The sequence below is a fragment of the Thermobia domestica genome, chromosome 7, assembly GCF_964235325.1.
Source record: "Thermobia domestica chromosome 7, izTheDome1.hap1.1, whole genome shotgun sequence".
In the NCBI taxonomy this organism is placed as follows: Eukaryota; Metazoa; Arthropoda; class Insecta; order Zygentoma; family Lepismatidae; genus Thermobia; species Thermobia domestica.
The window spans coordinates 15767410-15791398 of record NC_137460.1 but is presented as its reverse complement, the minus strand read 5'-3'; the positions used below and the strand labels follow the sequence as shown (position 1 = coordinate 15791398).

At 35.0% G+C, this 23989-nt stretch overlaps 1 protein-coding gene across 1 annotated transcript in view; it reads left to right on the top strand.

Moving 5' to 3' along the window:
* LOC145689863 (uncharacterized) overlaps positions 1-23989 on the top strand; it is a 47794-nt gene that overhangs the window by 3150 nt on the left and 20655 nt on the right. Inside the window, exons 2-3 of the mRNA XM_081764132.1 lie at positions 2927-3057; positions 4837-5383. Coding sequence (XP_081620258.1) covers positions 4911-5383 — 473 coding nt within the window. The 5' untranslated portion in view covers positions 2927-3057; positions 4837-4910. The remainder of the gene's footprint in view (positions 1-2926; positions 3058-4836; positions 5384-23989) is intronic.

The following is a 23989-nucleotide window of genomic DNA, read 5'->3' as shown; positions in this document are numbered from 1 at the left end:
TAAATCTGCACTGGGATCTTTAATATTACATGTACATGACGTTACGTATTTTAGCTTCACTTGCATACTACGTGCTATGAATTCTTTCACTCCACCTACACGCACTTGCGCATGACAAACAGCTGATCTATAATTAAATTTCACTAATTTTTTATTGTGGTTTTTCCCTAAATGAAATTGAGCACGAAAACACTTCATAGAAAAAGCAGTATAAGTGCCTCCATTATCCCTCTTAGGTTAAAATCTACTTGACTTCTTAAATAACAGATTACATAATCCATATTTTTCACAACTCATGCATTCTTTTAAAAATTTCGATTTACTCGGTATAACAAGAAAGATTTTACTTTTGGTACGCAAAAGAGGTTCTTGATAAAATTCTTGCATTCTTATAATTCTTAGTTTACATTACTTTTACTTACTTTTAGAATAGTGAAGTTGAGGTTGAACTTCCGTAGTTGGTGTCCTTAAAGTTAATTTAACTTCCGTAGTTCGTTTCTCTTTCATATTTATGACACCTTTATTAATTTTCAGAGCCTTTTTGCAAGCATTACTATTATTTTTAGCCTTTTCGGAAAATTTACGTTCAGTTTTCAATCTTTGAACATATTCTACTAAGAAATTATATCCTAGTTTTTGATTAGCAAAATATTTCAATTGTATTTTGTTCATTCTATTGTAAAACTCGACAGGATGCATAACTTTAATATGTGACCTCTCTTTGACAGTAGGTACCATGTAAGTCACTTTATCAATGGCAAGAACAATAACTAAAATCTTTCCTAATGGATAATTCTGTGCACATGCAATTTCACTGCCATTGTACTTACTTTTTCCTCTCCCAAATATTATCTTAGTTGACCTTTAACTTACAAGCAGGCTACAAACAGGTGGTGAGGCTATACAAACATTTTTCTTTGTTTCAGAGTCGACACGAATACTTTCCTCTGTCATATTAGCTATATCACATGAAATACACACGTTTCATAATGATAAGTGAGTATTTTATTGAAAAACATATATTCGTAAAGTCTGTGGCCTTTAAGGCCGCACTCTTGCGAGACACATCAACAATTTACTCGCCCTTTCTTTAGCTCTACCTGCATTTACAGTTTTCAATAAAATTGAAGAGGTGGGTGTACTTTCTACCTCTTGAGTAACAACAAATAACTTATAATTATCCACACTCTTAGTACAGGTATTTAGTTTTCATTGCCTTGTAATTATTTAGCAACATAATTTATTTTAACACTACATTTACCATTTCGACTGTTTTTCGCATATTTCTTCAACATGACCTACTTCAACAACTAGTTTGTTTTCAACGGTAGTTCGTAAATTCCTAATTCTTCCGTAAATTTGTCACTAGTAAATACAAAATCTACCTTAGTCTTGTATCATTTTTTTGTAACCTTTTTTGTAATTCCACTTTAGATTTAATGACATTTTCCTCAACTACCTTTAACTTCTGCATTAGCCTTTTCACTCTGCATTAGACTTTTCTTCTGCTTCTCTGCATTAGACTTTTCAAATTTTCCGTCTACATTTATTGACAAATCCTCGATTACTTGAAGCAATATTTCCAGATCTGATTTAAACTTGTTTTGTTCATCCCTAACTTCGAAGGTTTCAACAGGTAGTTAATGCGTAAAAACTGGCTGTAATATGCTAGATTTTTCCAAACCTTTGTTTTCAGTTACCTTTACACTATCTATAGATGGGAATTTAAACCGCGATTCACATATTTCTTTAACTTCTTCAAATTTGACATGTAATTTTTGTATTTCAGCTTGTTTAATAACCAGTAGCTAGGGTTCTACAAGAACACGTTTTAAAACGATACGTTTGTCAGTGCATTTGTTGCGAAATTATATCTTGAAATATATGATACTGACTAACAAACTCGAATGGTATTCTTTCAAAACATTCGTTAGCAATGTTTCTTACACTTTTAGACATACGCGAATTATTCATTTTGAGAAGTGAATTCTCTACTGGCTTCTTGACATTAATTCTAACTAGATTAGTTTCTTTGTGTAACCCTAATGCGTATTCTCTTCCAGATAAAGTAGTAAACTTTTGGGCATTTTCATATTTTTTTTTCATATTTTATTATAATCCTTACCTTTGAACATTTCTTGCATTATTGTCACTCTTTCTGAAATCGACATGGTTGCCAACGAATAAATGAAAATTTTCAAAGGAAAGAAATAAAATTGGCACTGCAAAAGTTTAATTATGCCTAGATCAGCGGTGGCCGACACCTTTACTAGCATACAATTTTATATTTGCGTTCCTGTTCGAAAGACAGCCATATATAAGTTTTGATTTCGTGTCCCATGGGTCCGTGTGAAAGCTTAGCCATATATAACAGTCCTGGGTTCGTGTCCTGTTGAACGCTCGATAACGGTTTAAGGTTATTATGGTTAGGCTTTTACGGTCCAAAAGTTACGGGTCGCTGGACGTAATGAAACTATAGTCACTAATAATGCTAAGAACAACTCTTTGTTCAAGTAATATCTAGTAAACGAAAGGTTAATACCTTGTACCTACACAACACTAAATACAACAATGCAATAATTATCAATTAACTATGTATTTCACTTTGCAATTATTACCTTAGGAAGCTGTAAAGGAAATTGTATTATTAATAAATATATAGAGACGTATATTATTATTCACTTACCAAAAATTACACAAAAATACAATGGCACTAACACATGAAAATACGTTCAATATTTCACATTTTTATTATATATAATCACTGTACTTATTTTTTCTTTTTTATTTTATTATTAGCCCCTTTTCTATAAGTTCCCGTCGCGGATGCACGATTTATTATCCGGCACTATATTAATGTGAACCACAAATATTTATCCAGTTACGACAGTAGTATTAACCTACAGTGACTTTCCTTTTATTTCAGAAGAAACTCCTTCCAATGAATTGATGAAAAAAGAAGGTACTATAATTTACACCATGATGACAAAACTGCGTATACCCAGCCATGTTTTTCTTCGCTCAGCCGCTACTAGGATATCTTTACGATTTGTGTGTGTGAGTGTGCGTTTATTTTTACTGCAAAGTAATTTCATAATAATTATTGTAAATGATGTATTTCCACTGATCTTTTTGTATTAACGAAACCAACCATATTATATAAAGTATTATGCTATTAAGAGAGAAAATCACATTTATTCATTTTCACAGATTTAAGCGTTTTGGTTATTTGGAATACGATTAACTATAACTTTATATGCTTCTATTATAATTTTGCAATAACTAAAACACTGGAAAATTCATTTTGAAGCACTCTTTCTTTTGGTCCCGAGGAGTTTTATCCACAGTTTTGACTAGAGTGGAAAAGAAAGAAGCTATTTTTAGAAATGATCTAATTATATCATTAGAAACATTTAATGATAGAATCACATAATTTTTGTTGAAAATGTTGTTTTTTTATATTGACTTTTATGGCACAGGCAAAATGTCATATGTGTTGCAAAACTTTAAGATATACTAAATATTATCCCAAAAAATACTACGTTCATTCATTCGTTAATTTAAGGTAGAGATGTGCTTGTTTATAAAATAATGGATTGAAATATTTAAGTCTTATGTCGCACGATAATGCCCGCTAGGCTAAAGGAGAGGATGATGATGGGAAATGAATAAAATGGAGGAATGAAGAAAGTAGGAGTAAACATGAGAACCCTAAGAAAACTCGCACACGATGTTTATCCACTAACTTGCTGCGAGTTGAGGTGGAACGGAATACACCATGCGTAAAAGATAAATGATCTAATGATCTACCATTGCGCCACCGCGCTCAATGGACTATAAGTGGACTAAGTTTGTATATCCCCCATTCCAACACTACATAAAAGCTCTCTCTATGCTCTTTGATTGAACCGAGCGCCTTCTGCGCGAAAGATCCGTTCATTTTTCGTAAGTACTCGAGTTGTTAGGATCCAACCTTAACCAGTAGTTCCATGTTTCATATTACTGGTACTAAAATCGATGCTATACATCAATACAACCAAGAAATATCATAAATCGGGAGACAACTAATTACTGGAACACCAAAAATACTGAAAAAAGACAATACCTGCAAATTAAAGCATGCGAAAAAACATCATAATAAATTTCGCTACAAGTTGCTTGCGCTACATGTATTTGGATAAAGACAAAATACTGGAGGGAACAATTAGGTCTATCTTTAAAATGTTACAGTACGTCTTAAAAATGTTATCCACTTTTAAGTGGAAAATTTGTATACCACTTCTTTTCATAATTTATTTTAGTAATGTAAGCCTATATAGAAGAGATTTGTTTTCGGCGTTTTCTATCCGCATGCAACACTGATCGTAGTTTAAGAATTGAGAAAGAGAGACTGTGTTATTTAAAAGTACAACAGATAAAACCATGAATCTTACTTTCATAAAATGTAGCTATGTATATCAAAAAGAAAGATAATTATGTATATGAAATATAATATAGGGCTATAAAAAAAACTTGTGTGTAAAATAGAAGAAAAATATGTTCGGTTTTGCTTTGGCAAGCGATAAAGTAAATTAAACAATCAGATATTGACCAATATTTCCATATTTCTATATAGTTCGGTATTTTTGGTATTATCTCGACAATTGGTATGAGTTTTAACAAAGTTTCGAATACTTTAAAATACTTGTTTCAGTACCTTTTATACCCCTAGTCTGATCCCAAACCATTCCTCTTACTAACTCAATTTAATTGAAATGGTACTGAACGTTACTGAAATGGTACTCCCGGCTCGCCTCAGAAATTTTGTTAAAATGAATAATACTTTTCTTATTTCAGATTTGTTTGGTTTCCTTTAACATCAATTACTGAATGTTCAAATCTCCAACTTGGACGTTTTTTGTGTTCATGAAATGTCTTTTCACTATTTCAACTTTACTTCTAATAAAATCGAAATGGAAATGGAAAATGTTTCTATTAAAGCTGAAGTGAAAGCAGAAAGCGAGCCGTTTGAGGAATGTAATTACGAAGTATGTGCTAGTAGCACTAATGATCTTAAAGATCCTCTTACAATACCTTTGGGATGTAAGGAAGAGGAAAGTGAAATGGAAGGAGAGACTATCGCTTCAGAAAGTAATGAGAATGGAGCAATATTAGATTTGGAACTAAATTCGAGAGGAATATGTTTTGTCAAGTGTTTATCAACAGGTGAAGAACTTGCCGCACGTTTTCACAGTAACATCAACCTAAAATCCTCCGATTTTACAAACAGCACGGAAGAGCCAAGCAGTACCATCACTGCCACTTTTGGAGATATGAACAATCACGAAGTGGACATTCAAGAAAGCGATAATCAAGAAGCAGGTATCAATGCTGAGGCCCTCAGGTACGTTTAAATGCAATTATTTCATCAGGGTGAAATCTGCATTAATATTTCTTTTCAACACTTGCAATACTTAGTTAAATACTTCTTTCCCTTACCATATAGTGAGTTAATGAATCGGAAACATTTAAGCACACAAAAAAACACAACCGAATGCTTAGCTTTGTAAGAGGTGAGACAACTCGGTAGTGGAAAAAGTATCAAACCGTAACGGTAAATCACTATAAACCTTCTCCTTGCAGCAAGCCTGGAGTGTTAGGATGAGCACTAACGCAGTTCCTAGTAATGTCATCAAAAATTCTTATAAAAAGTGCTCATATAAAGCGTTCACTCAGTAATACTTTAAACAACGTGTAACCCATTTTCATATATAGTAAAGACTAATAGTGGTCTTCTGAAGCACTAATTGCAACAGGAAGTATATTTGTTTTGTCTGCATAGAATTCGGTAATATTTTGTCTATTACTGGTAAAATTAACTCACGGCCTTATCTATAATTTTCACTATCACTCAAAATATTTTCATGATACAAAACCTCAAAGTTTTGTATTTATTTATTTTTTGTATTTCAAACTGTAACATATTGTTATACAGAATCATACTAGTTAATAAGAATGTCAAATTTGGATCCCCCAAGAAAGTATCATATTTGTTTGTTTACTATTATTATTATTAATATTATTATTATTTGTTAACTTTAGGGAACCGTTTCACTTATTGTGATTGTTCAAATTTTGATGTTTGTTTTAACCCGAACAAACTGCTATTAGACCAAACTGACATTCAGCTTTTGTATATAGTTTAATATATGGCTTAATTCACTTTATGCTGAACGTTCATATCTCCGAAGTTTATATCTTGTGATGATGGGTCCCATCATATCGTCGTTTAAGGCGTAATGCCTCTTATGTCCAACTTGCTTATTTTTGAAGAATCGAAAATAACTTGACTACATCTGTTCACAATATTAATATTTCAGTTCGTCTAAAAAGTGCATTATATGTCGTAAACTCTAATGCAGCATCTCACATCCCAACATAAATGTCTATAATAAATTGAGCACGTTGCCATACGACTTATCACCACGAATTTTCAACAATCGATATGAAAACCAAGACTATAATCGATTATTTCTCAGCAATCTATATCTGGAATGTGAGAGAGTTTGGTAGAACACGAAGCATTAGTTTTTCATTAGGTTTAAGTCGAAAGCTCAAAATCATGAAAGTTGGACATATGAGGTTATATATCTTAAACGACGATATGGCCTTGTTTCGTGAGCAATGCCTATAGATAAAAAAAAAAGCTTTTCTTACTACTTTTGTACGATATTTGCAAAATAATCTTTTCTCTTAACGAATGCGTTCCCCTGTTGTGTTTTGTTAATACTGATCATGTCCCGGGGCCATGGTGGCCACTAGTAGAGTGATGACCTCTTTTTCGGGAGTCCCTGGTTCGATCCCAAAATCCCGACAAGTAATCTTTGTGATGTAGGAACATCATTTGCTTGGGTGTCTCGGAGTTCTGTGCCTCCTACTTTCCTCATTCCACCATTGCTATTGCCATGCATCTAACCCCATCCTCTCCCTTATCCTGGGTGGATTTTCGTGGGGCGTTAAACTTAAAAATGTCCATGTTACACATAAATGTTGACAAGCAATTTGCTTAAAAATTAAGAATCTAAAAGAATTATAATTCGATTAGAGTAGAAAGGATCCGATAGCACTAAAGTCCGTGAATAATTCATTTTACTATTCTGTTGCTTTTACTTCTCCAAAAAAACACGTACCTTGCTTTGATACTTCGTTTTCCTTACGTCAAGACAGAAATACTTGGTCTATAACGAAATATCATTATCAAATTATAACTTAAGATGTTTTTGATTAGTGTTCAATGATACTTCGTTACATCATGGTTTAATGATAATCTTTGCAAACGGTGCTTTACAATTGTTTAAATCAATGCTAGGGAAACACTCTATTAGGGTAATGTGTGCTGTGGTTCGTTTATGAAATAGTTAAGTGTTAGATTTTGGGAGTGATTGCCAGTAAGGAATTGAGTAACTCAAATGTAAGATCTTCAAGAAAGTGAGAAATTAACTGGTGCTTTAAAGAATATTTATTGGAAATCTGTTCCTTAACCTTTACTTACTGTAAGTAGATTGTATAATTGGATAGGTAATGCTTATCTGTATTCTCTTGTACATGGGAAGAATGTCAGTTCTCTATGGATCAAAATGAGAAGAGATATATGAGGTTTATGTGCAGACATTTTTCAAGACAAAGGTTACAACTATCAAGGGTATCCAAGAGATTTATGCCTAGGGCGAGAAATAACACAAGGGACATATGATGGAAGGTGGGAGATTTAAAAGAGAACCAAATAGGTTCAAAATTATCTAAGACTTTCAGATATAATGTCTGACTTGTGTAAGAGATGATTTCCTCATTTTAGCATCATTAGAACTTCGCTTCAGGCAGTTTTGTCTCCCTTACGTTTAGGCTAGGTATAACAAATATTCAACCATGCTTATATCGTAATAGTCTGATCTACTGTTACTGTAGAGGAAGTGGACATTGGGGGATTAACCGTAGGGAATCACACTCTGAATGAAAACTAAATTAAAATGTTCTCTGTGTTTTCTTCCTTTAACTATGTAAAATTCAATTCAATCATATATTACATTTAGCTAAATAAAATACATCTAATTAGTGTTAACATATATATGCTCTTTTTCATCAAATGTTACTTAGGCGTCGACCAGAGTAAGTAACGGTGGTCCACAGTGGATCATAGAGGGATAGGGATAGTATAAGAAGAGCAATAGGTCATAGTAGTTCATAGAGGGTTAAAGTACATAGTGTGCTTGGAGAAATGTGGTGGGAAGTGGTGAGTGTATCTTCGGTGGAATTTCATTAACTTACATTGTCTCCCATATACGGCTCGCCTAAAAAATCCAGAGGTATTCCTGACATATAAACTTACGTATTTTCAAAGACATGTTAACTTAAAAGACCAAAGAGAAAGCTTTAAATTGACGTAAACAATAAACTTCTGTATTCGCAAGTTCTTCGTTTCAATATTTGTTACTTAATTTATATTGCAACCAGAGCTACCTGGATGTTTTGTTGCTTAGTTTTAAATATGGAATATGTTTGTAAACTTTTTGGTATATTCTTTATTTCTGATTGGCATTAAAATATTAAAGTGTTCAATATTAACCTTACACGTTCCAGGCGCGATGAGTTATATCTATTGCTAATTTTCAGTCGATACTTCAGGTTCAAATCTTGAACTCTTTTCATTAGTATCCCAAAAGTTAATCCATAAGTTAATCCCGAAATATGTTGTTATATATATTTTATGAAGTCAGTTTAGTGGATTTTTTAGTATCTAATTGAACGCTAAAATATCTAAATTTAACACAATACCAACTTTATAGTTTCCAGCCGTGATGAGTAATTACTGCTGAGAGTACGTATTAAACTTCACTCCAGGAACGCACATGGTTTATTATTATTATTAAGTATTCTGTCTTTTGAAAAATCCTGGGGCTAATGGTGTGCCACTTTTAATTTTTTTTACTTTGGTTTGGACATGGAAATGTTTCTTCCACATTTCTCGATCTTCAGCTTCCTCTTTTAACTCCCAATATTTTCTTATATTTTTCAAATCATCCACCAGTTTTGTTCTTTCTATTCCTCGGTTTCCTTCTATAGCAGTATGAAGGAGACAAATTCTTTGCAGGATGTATCCAATCCAATTGTCCATCCTACGATATGCAGTACCAATTTTGCATATAACATACATATTACGCAGAAATACAATAGATTATTCTGTACTAAGTGTTGCTAAAGTTTATTTCTTTGAACCTCAGTTTAAATAATATATTTATTACTGAAAACTAACGGGTTTTCAAATGTTTAATTCTTTAATATTAAGTCTAATAATATAAAAGCTTTTTAATAGCATATGCACTTTTCTCTATTAATCAAGCTTTATTCTCGTTCATTTCATTCTTTTCACATCGATATTTTAATGATAATGATCTTGAGTCATTAATGTGTACTTACTGTACATGATTGTTATGAGATCAATTTCTTTACATGCCAGCACAAAAATGTTTTGCATTTTGCATTTCTGTTGTGACACTTTTAGAGAGGGAGCGAACAAGAAATTTGTGGCGGCATAAGTATAAAAATTGAGCAATTATGCGAATGAACGAGATAAGAAAATAACTTTGTCTTATTGGTCAGAGGTAAGCACGTCGTATCAAATGCCCTACGCGTTTCGAAACAGTATTTCGAATAGACGTTACGTTTCGTTACTTTTTTCACCCTTCATCGGAAGACTTCTTTGTTAATTAACATTATGGAATTCAATTGATAAAAGCAACTTTGATCTTCAAGCAAGTTGTCTTAATTGATTTAGTGTAGTGAAAATTTTGGAATGATACCTCCAGGACTCTTGGTTGCTATTCGAACTTCTGCAGGAAACACCCTTCTTCAATGGCTATTATATAACGTTATCAACGTTATATACTCCATAGGACATTTTATTCAGCCTTCGTATATATAGATAAAATTCAGCTTCTGTCAGACGCAGTTCTTACAAGTGCAGCCAGGAGCTTTAACCGAGCATACATATACTTGAAGAACAGCTAGAAGTCTCAACTGCATATATTAGCTTAAGCTGTTCTATATGTGGTAAAATTAAAGAAAGATGTAATTCCTTCATCGATTATGTCATCGCCTTCTGTAACTCTTTCGTCAGTTGTTGTTCAGTGAAGAACTATGCTTTGCTTTAATTCTTACTTCCCCCTCTGATTTGGTAATAGTGCTAAAACGCGAAGCGGTGAGAACCCAGGACAAGAAGCAAGAAGCCTTGAGCACGTGAAGCACTCAAGCGCCGTATTTGATCGCCTAATTTTTCAAGAATATTACTACTATGATTTAAAGTTATATTCGCACTACGTATAATACTTTTATTTATTTAGTTCAGTGCTTCCAATGGATTAAAACAATGCTTAAGTCATGGCAGTACTATCATTTCCTTAGAACATGCAATAAGTAAAGATGTGCAACTGCGCAATTGCTGCAAAGTGGTAAAATTATGGAAGATTTGTGAACTAACTTTATCAGGTTCTTGAGATATGCGTAACGTTAATATAAGGAAGCTTCAGTAAAAGAATTGCTATAGTAAAAAATATTATTTGATCATATTTTTTTGTATTAGCATTTCAAGTGTATATTTACCATGTAGATGAAATAAGCATATAAAGTTTTAAACCCATTTCTTTTTTAAAAAAAATAAATTTACAGTTAATATAAATATATTTTTTGTAGTGCTCCCAACTGAAAATAATTAATATTTTGAGTAAATAATTCAGTGTGCATGCTAATAATTTGGTAGCATAATTTTTATTTCAATACAAATATTTTTCTGTTTTCCTTTTTTTTTAACTAAATGAAAGTCAATAACGCCATTTCAATTTGTTGAATATGTTACTTAGAAATGAAACTAAATGTTCCTGGTTCCTTAATTTACTATCCTACGAACGTCTGGATTGGCCACTTTACTTCCCTTATTCTCATTCCACACTACCACCTCAGGGGCTGGCGTGGCCATTTATCCGTAAATTGATGTTGGACATCATATTCTGTATTCATGCGTATTTATCATTCAACCTTAGAATGTGATAAAGGTATTGGTTCTTCCAAACGGAAATCCACCCCTATCAGGAACTGAACCTAAGACACCTATGAATTATTTTCACAAACGGGAAGGTGCTGGATCGAACCTCGAAACTACCTCGTCACACACATGTATATGTATGTTATCGTATACGGTATGCGCGGCCGAATTGTCCTAGGTTATCTTTGACTCATCCTTTAATTTTAAACTCTTTCCTATTTATCTGCCTTATTAATTGTATTTTATTGCTACAGACCGTGCAAAATTTCATCTTTAGGTTGGTCCATACATCCTTATAATTTTGTCGAATTTAAAGAAGAAGGTGAATTTAAAAAAGAACTTATTCACATCTGCCTCAGATTATTTTTCATTAATCTTTACTGTAGTGTTCAACAAAGACATCCTCCTCCAATTACATAAACCTAATCACATACCTTACTACACGCTTCTTTTTCTTCAGAGTTAGGGATATAATCACCCAGTAAATTGTTAAATCATCTTGTCTGATCAATAAGACAATCTTTTTTCTTCCATTTGACCGCTTATTGCTAGATACTTGAATTTTTTATACTTATGACGTAACAAAAAATAATATTGATTTCCGTTTTATATAAAGATAAACAAGAAAGTTCTGTCGCTTTTTCAACCAACAAATTCGTACTTCGTTATGTCACCTAAGACTTTCCTGGAAGACCAAATTTGTCCCCATCAGGATCGACGACCTGTCAACGTTCTGAAAGGCCATGGATTGCATTGCTGTAGAACTTGGTAGGTCGTGAAGCGAAGAAGGTATCAAATGCATTTTGTACCTCTACCACGAATTTTAACTGGCGTCCTCTAGGGTAATTCCCCAAGGAATGGAGAGGGTTAAAATCGGACGGTGCAATGTCTGCGGAGTATGGCGGATGCAATAGTATTTCCCATCCAAGGCGTTGAATGGTGACTGGGGTCATCGTAGCGACGTGGGGCTTAGCGTTGTCCTGTTAGAGGAGCACACCTTTGCAAATCAGAAGTGCTGGCTCTAGAGTTTTGAATTCTTGAAAATGGCTCAACGTCTGAAAGTACACAGTTGCATTGATACACTGACCAGCTTTTAGCAGTTCACGATGCCGCGAGCAGTCTCCCAAACACAGAAAAGGACTTTCTTCTGGTGCAATGCTGGTTTTGGCTCTTTAAGAACCGGTTCATGGGATGCTAACCAATGATGATAGCACCGTGGAACATCGTACAGGACCCACTTCTCATCACATGTCAACACCCTGTCCAGAAATTGCTCCTTCCTTGGATCAAACGGCAAAGAAACACAGGTGTCTGCTCGCGTTGCCTTCTGGTCCGGAATCAAACTATGTAGAACACCGACCCAACTTGTAATGCTTCCCAAGCTGACGTAGGTGATGCAAATGGTTTCTAAACTCACACTGAATTATAGTTCCAATTTCTCACGTGTCTGGCCACTGTTCGTCTTAATTGCTGCCTGAAGATATTCATTTTGTACAAGTGTTGGTCTCCCGGCATGTGATGCGTCTTGGGGTGTTTCGTTGCCATCCTTAAACTTGTTAAACCACGGCTCCACTGTCCGCGTAGTCACGACATACTCACCAAAAACCTTGCATATCTTCGCCGCGCTGCAGTGGCGCTTGTCCCCAATTTGAACTCGTACATCATACACGCTCTTATGACGCTTTGTAAAGATACTATGTTCACTCTGTCCTTACGCAAGTTTATGGTCTGAGCTGCCACAAGAAGGTTGCATGTTGGATATATCAACACGAACACCTGACCTTCTCGAACTATCTCCATTCACATTCAACTCACAGGGTGACCATAATTGAAAACAGACCTCCACAAAAAAGCGACAGAAATTTCTTTATTCCTTCTATATATCGCCTATTAAAGCACTATTGAGTTTTATGTTTGAATTGATTGCTTTGGTTACCCAACATGGTTATGAACAATGCACTATATTGTTTTCGTTGGAATTTGCGCAATTGGCGTGTACATTTTCATGGTTTCTTGAGAAACTGTTATTTCTGTTTCGAAACACGTAAAGGGCGCACTGCGCTTGCACGACTGTACAGACAATCAGCAGTGGTGCGAACTCATAGATTACGCCACCATTTTATATTAATACACGTTGCACATGGTCGCAGATAAGCTGGGAGGAAAATTTTGTAGCTTTTGAAATGATATAGAATTTCAACTCCAGGCTACTTCAAATCATATCTAGTTGACTGAACTCCGAAAATATAAAATAGCCAATCTAATATCGCAATGTGACCTAAGGTATTTCTAACTCCCTTACAATGCTGTGTTCCGCCACAGTTGTATCAGGGACTACGAGTATTTTTAGCATATGCTATGGTCCTCCTTCAGAAAGAGAACTTACGCCTTTAAACAAAGTTATATCAAGTTTTAATGTTTGTGGTATGAAACGAAAGAATCTATATATATTTCAACTTACAAATTTGTTTCTGGTTTCTGTTTATATATATATATTTATATATATATATATATATATCCGTTTATGATTATAAAACCAAACATCATCCGAAGGTTTCAGGTAACCAGCGGAAAGCGTAGAGTATATTATTTTTATATGCATATATTGTCATTGTAGACTGTTTCCATCTGCCCATCGACTTAGATTTTGCAAAATTTGAGACATAAATTTAACTTTTTTATTTTGTGGTGAATTTGAAGGTATTTTACCATTAGGAACCCCATGTACATCATCTTACGAATCAATCATTATGGAACAACTTCATGTGTTAGATGCAGCAATGGTACCAATCTTTGAAAATTTCATTTACAACTTTTTTTTTTTTTTTTTTAATCGTCTTGGTAATGGTGATTTCAGAATAAAGGTACAATAAGATTCTGTCTGTCTTTCTGTTTCTAGCTCCCGGTTTAAGCATGCGCAAACTACCAGGTATACTTCCGCGTGTACATGTGTTAGTGTATGTGTGTGTGTGTGTGTGTGTGTGTGTGTGGAGGGGGTGTACGAGTATTATTAAGATCACTTAGTGGAAATTATAATATCGTAATATTCCGCACGATAACTTTCGAACGACAGGGAATTTTTAAATTGTTGTTTGCAATAGATAAATACAGTGATTATCTTGAGGGAATTTATTAATGGAGGTTATTTCGCCAACAGCAAGTGGTAGAAATGGGTCATCTCCGGTTTTAACATTGATCACTGAAGGGCAAAAATTGTAATAGATAGCGAAAAACGGTTTTCGTTAATCGATTAAACGTTTCAAGAACAACAATCATTTTCGTTCTTAAAACTCTAATAAAACCGGAAGTGGTATAAATGAGTAATTTCCAATTTTAATGTTAATCACTATAGAGCGAAAATGGTAAAAGGTAGTAAGTAGCAAATTTAGGTAATTGACAAAGTATCCTAGTAAAACCGGACGTAGTAGAAATCAATCACTTCCTTTTAAAACATTGAATGTTATAGAATGGACAGCGAGAAGGAGTTTAATATAATTCATGAAGTGCCCAAGAGTATATTCCATCTAGACAGTAATCCCTCTATTCAACTCGCAAGTGAAACAAATATACTGAAACTCAGGGGAGTCATTTAGGGGAAAGGAGGAACAGTTGTCCCCCTGAGTTTGAGATTTATATAGATTTTATCAATAAAATAGCAGTAAATCAATGAAAAATGCGAAATTTTACTTATATCAAAGGGTCTTGCTCCCCCAAAGCAAAAGCTGAAATGACGCTCCTGCTAAAACTTCTGATTTCCAAATCAATTGAGAAAATACTACGTGACCTTCTTGATGGGTTTTACTATTAATATCACGTAGTGGAACTTGTAACATCGCAATGTTACGTATGTCCGTTACTCCATACGATAATATTCTAATGGATACAAAATTTTACTTTTTGTAATAGAGTGATACAGTGATTATCTCGAGGGAGTTCGCCAACCGAAAGTAGTAGAATTGAACCATTTCCGGTTTTTACGTTGATCATTATAGAACAAAAACGCTAATAGATAGGGAAAAGTGATTCTCGGGAATCGATTATACGTTAGAAACGCAACTCTCGTTTTTATACTTAACAGTCTAGTGAAACTGAAAGAGGTGGAATTGAGCCATTTCCGGTTTCAGTGTTGGTCACTTTAGAGCAGAGACGGTAATAAATAGAAAGAAGCAGTTTTCGGCAATCGAGAAAGCGTTTCAAGAACAACTTTCATCTTCATCCTTAACACTAGTAAAATCGGAAGTGGTAGGAATGAACCATTTTCAGTTTTAACGTTGAACACTATAAAGCAAAAAGTGTGATAGATAGTAAGAAGCAGTTTCCTACAATGGATAAAGCGTTTAAGGAATAACTTTAATATTCATCCTTTAACACCCTAGTAAAAAAAAAGATAGTATAAATTATCCATAACTTCCGGTTTCATTACAATCTACATAGAGCAAAAACTATAAGATATAGATAGAAGCTTTTTTGAGGAATCAATTTAGCTTTGTGGAAATAGGTATTATCTCTTTTAAACTCTCAGTCAAACCTAAAATACGAAAACCCAAGTATTTGTGGCTGTAGTGTAGATCGCAATAGGTTAGAAACTGTAATAAATAGAGAGAAGCAGTTTTCTGTAATCAATTAAGTGTTCCAAAAATGTGTTCTATCTCGATTCTAACCTTTCTACCAAAAGCGGAAGTGGCAAAAATTAATCACTTCCGTCTCTAACATTGAGTGTTATAGAATGGATAGCGAGAAGCGTTATATGTAATTTATTATGTTCCCCAAGATTATATTCCATCTAAACAGTAACACCTCTATTCAAACCAGAAGTGAAAGAAATATACTACAACTTCTAGTTTATGTATTTATTGAGAATATCTTATGTGATCCTTACTGTTTTTACTAGAGTTTGTCTTTGAATAAATACTGGACGGATCTTTACCAAATTTGGTGAACAAGTAGCACATTGCCTAGAGAATAAAGACTTATATATTCTGTGGTCAAGCTCGGCCAAGAACAGCTCGACTCGGGTTGCATTTGATACTTTATTTCTCGACAACTACTTAATTAGCCCGTATCATAACGAAAAAGCTCGTTGTACGTGGTGGGCGATCACGGAGAATTACGGACTCAGCTCAGCTTGTATTGTGCTTTATTTGGAAGTAACCACCCGACTCATCTCAATCAATTTTTTAAATCGAGTAGCACATCATTTAAGGAATAAGGAACGTTATCATTGGGACCGAGCTCGGCTTGTATTTGTTTTTATTTCTTTATAACTACTGGCCGAATCGGTATTTTTTATTTTTCTATAACCACTGACCGAATCGGAACTACATTTGGTAGTCGGCAGTCCTCAACCTAACTAATAAAGATCGCTATATTTTCTGGCCAAGCTTGGCCAAGTTCTGGGCTCGATTTGTGTCTGGTAATTTATTTCTCTGTAATCTTTTGCCAGATCCAATCTAAAGGAATTACCAATTACAAAAAACAGCCCGTCGGTATTATCTATTTTGCTCTGTAGTGAACAACGTAAAACGATTTTTTTTTTTTTATTTCTACCACTTTCGTTTAGTATTAAGGATGGAGATAAAAGGTATTGTTGGAATGCTTAATCGATTGTCAAAAACCTTTCTCGCTCTCTATTTATGTTTTTGTTTTATAGTGGTCAACGTTAAAACTTAGAAATGGTTGATTTCTACCACTTCCGGTTTATCGGTTACACCAATTAACTAACTACTCCAAAAAATTACCCTTTTCTTTCAAGTACGCAGTAACACACAGATGATCAAACTATTATTATTATTATTAAGTATTATGCCTGTTGGCATCCTGGGACTAATAGGAGGTGTGAGTGTGTATGTTTTCTTAGATTTGGGTCTTGAAATGCTTCTTTCACCTTTCTCGATTTTCAACTTCCTCTTTTAATTACCAATATTTTTTTTCCATTATTCAAATCCTCGACCTGCTGCATTCTTCTTCCTAATCCTACCTTACCTTCCATGTCTTACTTTCGACTTTTTTCTCCCTCAGTTGAGGAGGTACCTAAGAGGCTAAGAAATTTTATCCCGGTTTCTTATTGGAAATTAGTACCAGACTGTAGTTTCCTTAATCTATTTCTAAAAACTATTTTATTGCTTTTTTAATTAGTAAATTTATAATTTATAAACACAACCATTTCTGTAGTTCACCGTAATAGGAGTCTCATCCAATTGGTTTCAGCAGAAATGAAACACTTCTTTTTTTTCTCCACCATTAATACGATCTACTGCATCCAACGAAATAAAAATTAACCTCAGAATTGTCCATGAATATACATCATGTGCAATTTTACAAAAAAAAAAAAAAAAAAAAAAAAAATACATCAGCCAACACCAAGAATGAAATTGTTTTCAGGTTTGAAAATACCTGATTAATTTTTAATAATCACACTTTCATAAGTTTTATTGCAACAATACGAAAACGGTATTTTATTTGTTACAATGACAATACCGTCATTATTTCTTCCTTATAAGCACATCTTAAGAACACATAGATTTTCTGTGGCCATCATATTTGTTTCAAAATAAACATCGGACAGCTTGACAACAATATCTTTCTGGTCTTTAACGATTTTGAGCAACAAAGTAAAATCTGTAGATAATGTTGCTATCACTCCCAAATTTTCCGGTATTAGCCACGACTTCCAAGAATTTATATTTATCCAAACTGGATTCAAAACATTGTTCATGAACATAGCAAAAGTAGTAGTCAGCCTCCTAGGATGTCTCTACTTCTGTCTTATTGTGTGTTATAGAAGAAAAATCTCATCCAGTTCTTTACCAGGAGGTAATGTGCCTAAGATTGATGACACATTCCCGCGCTGGATGGCGATGCTGATACGTTGGAAAAGGAATGCAGTAGCTCGGGGTCACCAGTTTTGATTGCTATTCGATGACTATCTTCATTAATTAAATTAGATCCTTCGTGACCCCAAGACCCACTGGTTTCTATTAGTACTCTTACAAACCAATATTTGTCCAATAAGTTTGAGTATTTTAGTCTTTTGTCTGATTCTCTGTGAGCGGCGACGAGACCTGCCTGAATTGAAGAATGGGGTAAGTTGGAAGGAGCAAAAGTATCGGAACATGTGAAATTCCAGACTAGTGCTTTTCCATTTTTCCACGGTACGAAGGTCATGCCATCAGGCCTTTTACCATCAGAGCGGCAACAACCATTGATTCTTTTATTGAAGGAACTCCCGCTAAACAAGGGCTCTACAAATAATGTTTACAATATAATGTCGAGATTAACTTCCCGCACTTTTTTTTTTTTTTTTTTACATGAAAGACCATGTAATCCTTTATTATCAACATATGCGTTGCAAGCAGGACAAAAGTGAGGCTCACAAATATTAGCACCTAAGCGCAGAGCTGTAGCAATACGAAAGCTCTCATTACAAAGGTGTAGACCGAGTGTGTGAGAAAATAGGGCTTGAAGCCATGCTCCGTTTTCGGAGGAGGAGACAGCTAACAGCCTGGCTTTGTCATCTGGGTTATTAGTTGATGATAGGAGTGAAGATAAACGAAGCTTGATTATAGGTTCATCCCAAACAGACTAAACATGTCTTTTGTCGTTAGGGGGATCCATTCCAACCAGAACACTCCATTTATCGATGCATTCTTGTACGTCTCGAATCGAGGCTAAGTCAACCTCCTGTTGAAGAAGAGATCCAATTAGTTCTCGTGAGTCATAGGATGATGCGAGGAAAGAAGATATGGCGATATCCATGGCTCGACGAATCCCAAGGCCTCCATTCTCAACTGGTAAGGAAGCTTGTAACCATGAACTGTCTTTCAAAGAATAGTTTAGAATGGATAGTCCTGTTCTAAGAGTGTGGTCGAATCTGTAAAGTAATGTTCATCCTGCCAAGAAGGGAAGCAACGGAGGAAATACAGTAACCTTGGAAGTGAGAGTGAAGCTGGTAGTAAATAATAAGCGGAGTGTGTAGAAAGTTTTGATAATTGAGAAAAGAAGAATTCTAAATTTGATATCTTGTCCAATAAAATTTTGCTCCTTGATTCGGTAGAGATGGCAGCCCCTAAAATTTCCACATTGGTAGGTGATAAGAGTTTTATACCAGGTGCTACTTCGTTAAACCTTTCATAAACTTCATCAACTCTGGCGCTCAGAAAACTCACTTCACATTTGGCAGAGTTAAGAAACAATCCAATAGATGAAGCTTCTAGACGAATTTTATTAATAGCGCATAGTATTACATCGATATTTCCAGCTATGGTACCGTCATCTAAGTACCAGATATTTAAATCTGTGTTAATATTCTTAATAATGTAATGGATGGTTAGGGCGAACAGTGCTGGTCCAAGTGGGTCGCCTTGCTGTATTCCACGTTGTCAGTGAATTATGTTATCACTTATAAGAAGATTTGCTTGGTTCGGAGTAGCATTGGTAGTTGTATGGATAGTAAGTTGGAAAGTTAGTTTTAACAAGTTGGAAAGTTAGTTTTAACAGATTATAACATTGAGTCGCGGATGAGTTCATTAAAGGCGTTGCGGAAGTCAATTTTTAAAAATGCTTTCACTTCAGTATGGGAAGATGAGTAGTACATTCTGGCAGCATGTACAGCTGATTCTGCTCCGAACGGTATGCAGACCCCTAGTTGGTGTGGTGATAGTATATTAATTAATGAATCTCGTATCCGGAAGAAGATAGTTTTTGCTGATAAGCGTCTCCAAACATTGCCAACAGCTATCGGGAGAATTCCTCCGTTTTTCTTCTTCAGCGCTATAAGTGAAGAACAAACAAAAAAATGGTCGGCACCTTCCCAGATATAATTAAGTGCATAAATTCACAAACGGATGTGATTAAGCGTTCCCTTGAATCAAAGTCTTGATTTATAAGTAGATCTTTTAAGATTGAGGGACGGAGATAATTCATTCCGCCTGCCGAACCAGAGGGGAAGGATTTTATGGCCTTTAATAATTCGATGGAAGAGACTTTAGTTACTGTAGTCGAGTCTTCAGGTGGTTTGGGATTGATGAATGAGTGAGCGTGGGCTGGATGTTTTTTTCTGGCAGCATGTAGTACTGACGTATCTGGCGTAGCCACAGTGTCATCGGATATCAGTAGTCTGATAGCGCCACGTACATCACCATCTGCTAATTTTTATTTGATGCTCTTGGTATTGATTGAACCGGCTTGTGTGGTTTGCGAGGTTCGTTAGTCCCTCGATGCTGCTTCGTTAATACTTCGCGATGATGTTTCCTCCAGTTTCTGACTCTTAGCTTCATCCAAGTGGTGAGATTACTTACTTTCTCAGAACGCGGTGGGATGCAAAGCACTGCGTAAGGGAAAACTAGAAGGTCGACCCAAGAATCAACATTATTGATGTTGTTGATATTACGAGTAATATTACATAGAGAATCAGCTACCGATGAACGAGCACCGCGTGGAACACGACGATGAACCGGAACATTAGCCTTCAAATGAGACATAAGATCATTGATTTTGAATAAAAGTATAGAAGAGTTGTCATTGAAATCTAAGGTTAATAAATCCGAAATATAGTTGGTAGGCTGTTGAAGTTTCACGTTACTGCCCTTACTCTTGCGTATATACCTGATTAATTATAATTTATTTTGGTATAAGCGTTTTGCGTATACCATTTCCGGTTCTGAAGTTATACCATCTCCAGTTCCTGATTGCGTGTATATTGAACACGCTGTATATGTCAAGAACTGTGAGTGACAGAAAAAAATAGTTTTCTTATATGTAATCAACATGAAATATTGCATTAGAAAAACTAAGCATTAAGTCAGATATCTACAGCTTGTTTTCAGCGTAATGATCAATTTGATTATTTTTTTTCATTTGGATCTCCTTGAAGTAGTCACTAGAGCCCTCGTCTTTGGGGCGAGAGGTCCCGGTGAAGTCACTCGTTCAAAAAAGTAATAGCTTTTTCAGACCAGCCATCCTGAGTAAGGTTGTTCTTGGGGTTGTCTCACCCACACCAAGGAAATGACGAGATAGTACCCAACATACAGGCCTCAGACAGCCTCCTTCCCCCTCCCCGGGATAGTGTGCTGGCCGAGGGACATCACCCCTTCAACATCACGGGCTTAAGAAGATAGATGTCGGACATGCCACTAAAATGTATAAATAAATAAATTAATTTCATATTAGTATGAATGCGAATCCCTAAAATAAGGAAGATAGAACTCGGCATATATACTTAGCATAAAAAATAAATGAATATACTTCTCGACGTTTCTGAAAATACCACATCTAAGCAAAGAAGGAGTAATTCGTATAAGATTAAAAATTTCAATTTTATTTTAGATTTTTTTTTTTTTTTTTTTTTTTTTTTTTTACAAAATGCCAAATGTAAGAATTCCTTAAACTGGAGACATAAAATTTAAAGTTAACCTCAACTAAAAATAAACGAATACATGTACAGCGTTTCCGAAAATTCTGATCCTAAGAGGAGAGTAGGGTATAGTTATCTATTAACATTTCCCACTATTTACTCAGAAAATGCTGAATGGAAGGATTTGCTTAAGCTTGAGGTGTGAAATGTGGCATTTAATTTCTTAACTAAAAATAATTAAATGTATGTTTTCGGAAACACCGCTCTTAAAGAGGGAGAAAAGAGACGATTCGTATAATTTATCACTATTTATTCAGAAAATATCATGGAATGTAAAATACGCTTAAATTTGAAACGTGAAATTCGGTATATAAACTCAAAACTTAAAAGAATAATATACGTATTTCAGTTTTTAAAATTCTCCTTTTAAGCAGAAGAGGGGGGAATTTATTTCTCGACATTCAAATCAACTTTGCCTGTCTTATTAACATGGAATATTCGAGGAGAATTACTGAACATATTTAGAACTATTCTAGAGCAAGGTTTCATCATGTCACTTTCACTGAAATGCGTATGCTAAGGGGAGCTCTCTCGTGTCTAAGCGGTTAGCGTAGGCGCCTTTGGCGTGGGAGACCCGGGTTCGATTCCCGGCGGGAGATTATGTGGTTCGGACTCCACGTTAATCAGTAGGTGCACGCCTCATATAGCCTCGCTGCTGAACGGGACGCTAAACTAAAATCCACTCCGCGTATGCTAAGGGGGAGGGGATCAAGGTCTAAAACATTTGCTAAAAGGAAAGTGTCTTACAAGCAGGGACTACGCAGGGGTTGGGTCCAGAGGTTCGTGCCCCCCTACAATTTCGACTTTTGTGCAAATTTAGCCTAATTTTACGTGCAATTTTAGGACTTATTATAAAAGACCCTCATATTGAGTTTGGACCGCCCCGAAATAAGTTCCTACGTATACTGCTGCTTACAAGTCTCTCATGGTATGAAGATAAAACTTGATATAAAACCAAGTAAACATGCAACCCTGCGTTTTCGGAAATTCCACTTCTGTCTTATCATCATGGAAAATGACTGATTAATTGAAATGAATTTTCGAACATAGTTAGCACTAGGCTGGAGCCGTTTTTCAATCATGTCAGTTTCAATAAAATTCGTATCCTAAGAGGATGGGGAAGTTAATATATATGCCGAAAATTAAATATCTTCCTAGTCAGGAAGATGAAACTAGGTATAAAACTTTTTAATTAACGAAGTCGCCATGTATATTTGCCCCAGCGATTTCGAAAATTCTGCTTCCTAAAGGAGTTACAAAGCCATTTTTAAAATTTGTAACTTGTTATTTTGCACTGATAAAATTATCGAAGTGACAAAGTGTTTGAAACGTCTGAAATGTTTTTTTTAAACATATTTAGCACGTGGGACATCTTCTACTTTATCAACTCACTTTGAGAAAAGTATCGTAAAAGCGTAACGGAATTTATATTTCACGCAAAGAATAAATACTGCATTATATGAAACACATTTTTGAGCATGGGTCGAATTATGGGTTTTGTTTCACTTTTGTTCAAACAAATAGCATGACGGGGAAAGATGATCAAATGTAACTTTCAGATATTTCCTATAAACTTATTTTCCCCTTACGAAGAACGGACTTGCAGTTAATAATAATTAATAACAATAACAAAATTCTCATGAATTTATCTTTATTTCGAGAACGACTTCGGCATAGCATTGTTGCAGTGCAGTATTATGTTTCATCTGTTATGTCCTTAATGAAACCATAGTTTTTACTCAATAGTTATTTTGTTGAGTTGAGTTGAATTTCAGTTTAGCGTCCCTTTCAGCAGCGAGGCTATGTGAGATGTGGACCTACTGCTTAACGTGGAATCCGAACCACATGAGCTCCCGCCGGGAATCGAACCCAGGTCTCCCAAGCCAAAGGCGCGTACGCTAACCGCTTAGCCACGGAGGAGCTCAATTTGTGTTTAAATGACATTTAACTTTATGTTTGTTACGACATTCATGATATTTGTAAATTTGAATTTAGTTCTGTCAGAAGCTCTCACCATCTGGTTTTTGAACCACTGTTCTAGAGACTAGCTAGAAGCTTGAAGTTTAGACCGTACAGACGATTTGTGACGTGGGGTACCGAAGAAAAGATTTTTGAAAATTCACAAAGAGAGGGGGAAATGAGATGGGGGTTATTTTAATAAGATACTCTTATATCCGGAACCCATACGGTTTGGGGACTTGAAATTTATGTTTGGATTTCTCATTTAATTTAGTTTAACACGTGCTTCTGCATTCTTTTTATCTTTTAGTAATAAAGGAGAAGAAAATAGGTGGAAATTGCGATTATTATAGCTAATAACATGTGGATATCTCGGAATCTCTGAAGATTAGAAACATGAATTTTGGTTTTCGAATTTCTCATTTAAAACAAACGGCAGTAAAGGAAATTACTCAGTATCTTCTCAGTTAAACTTGAGACCAGAACTTCCAGTAGATATCTGTCACTTAGTGTTATAGTAGAGAGATTACAGTGGAGATGGAATA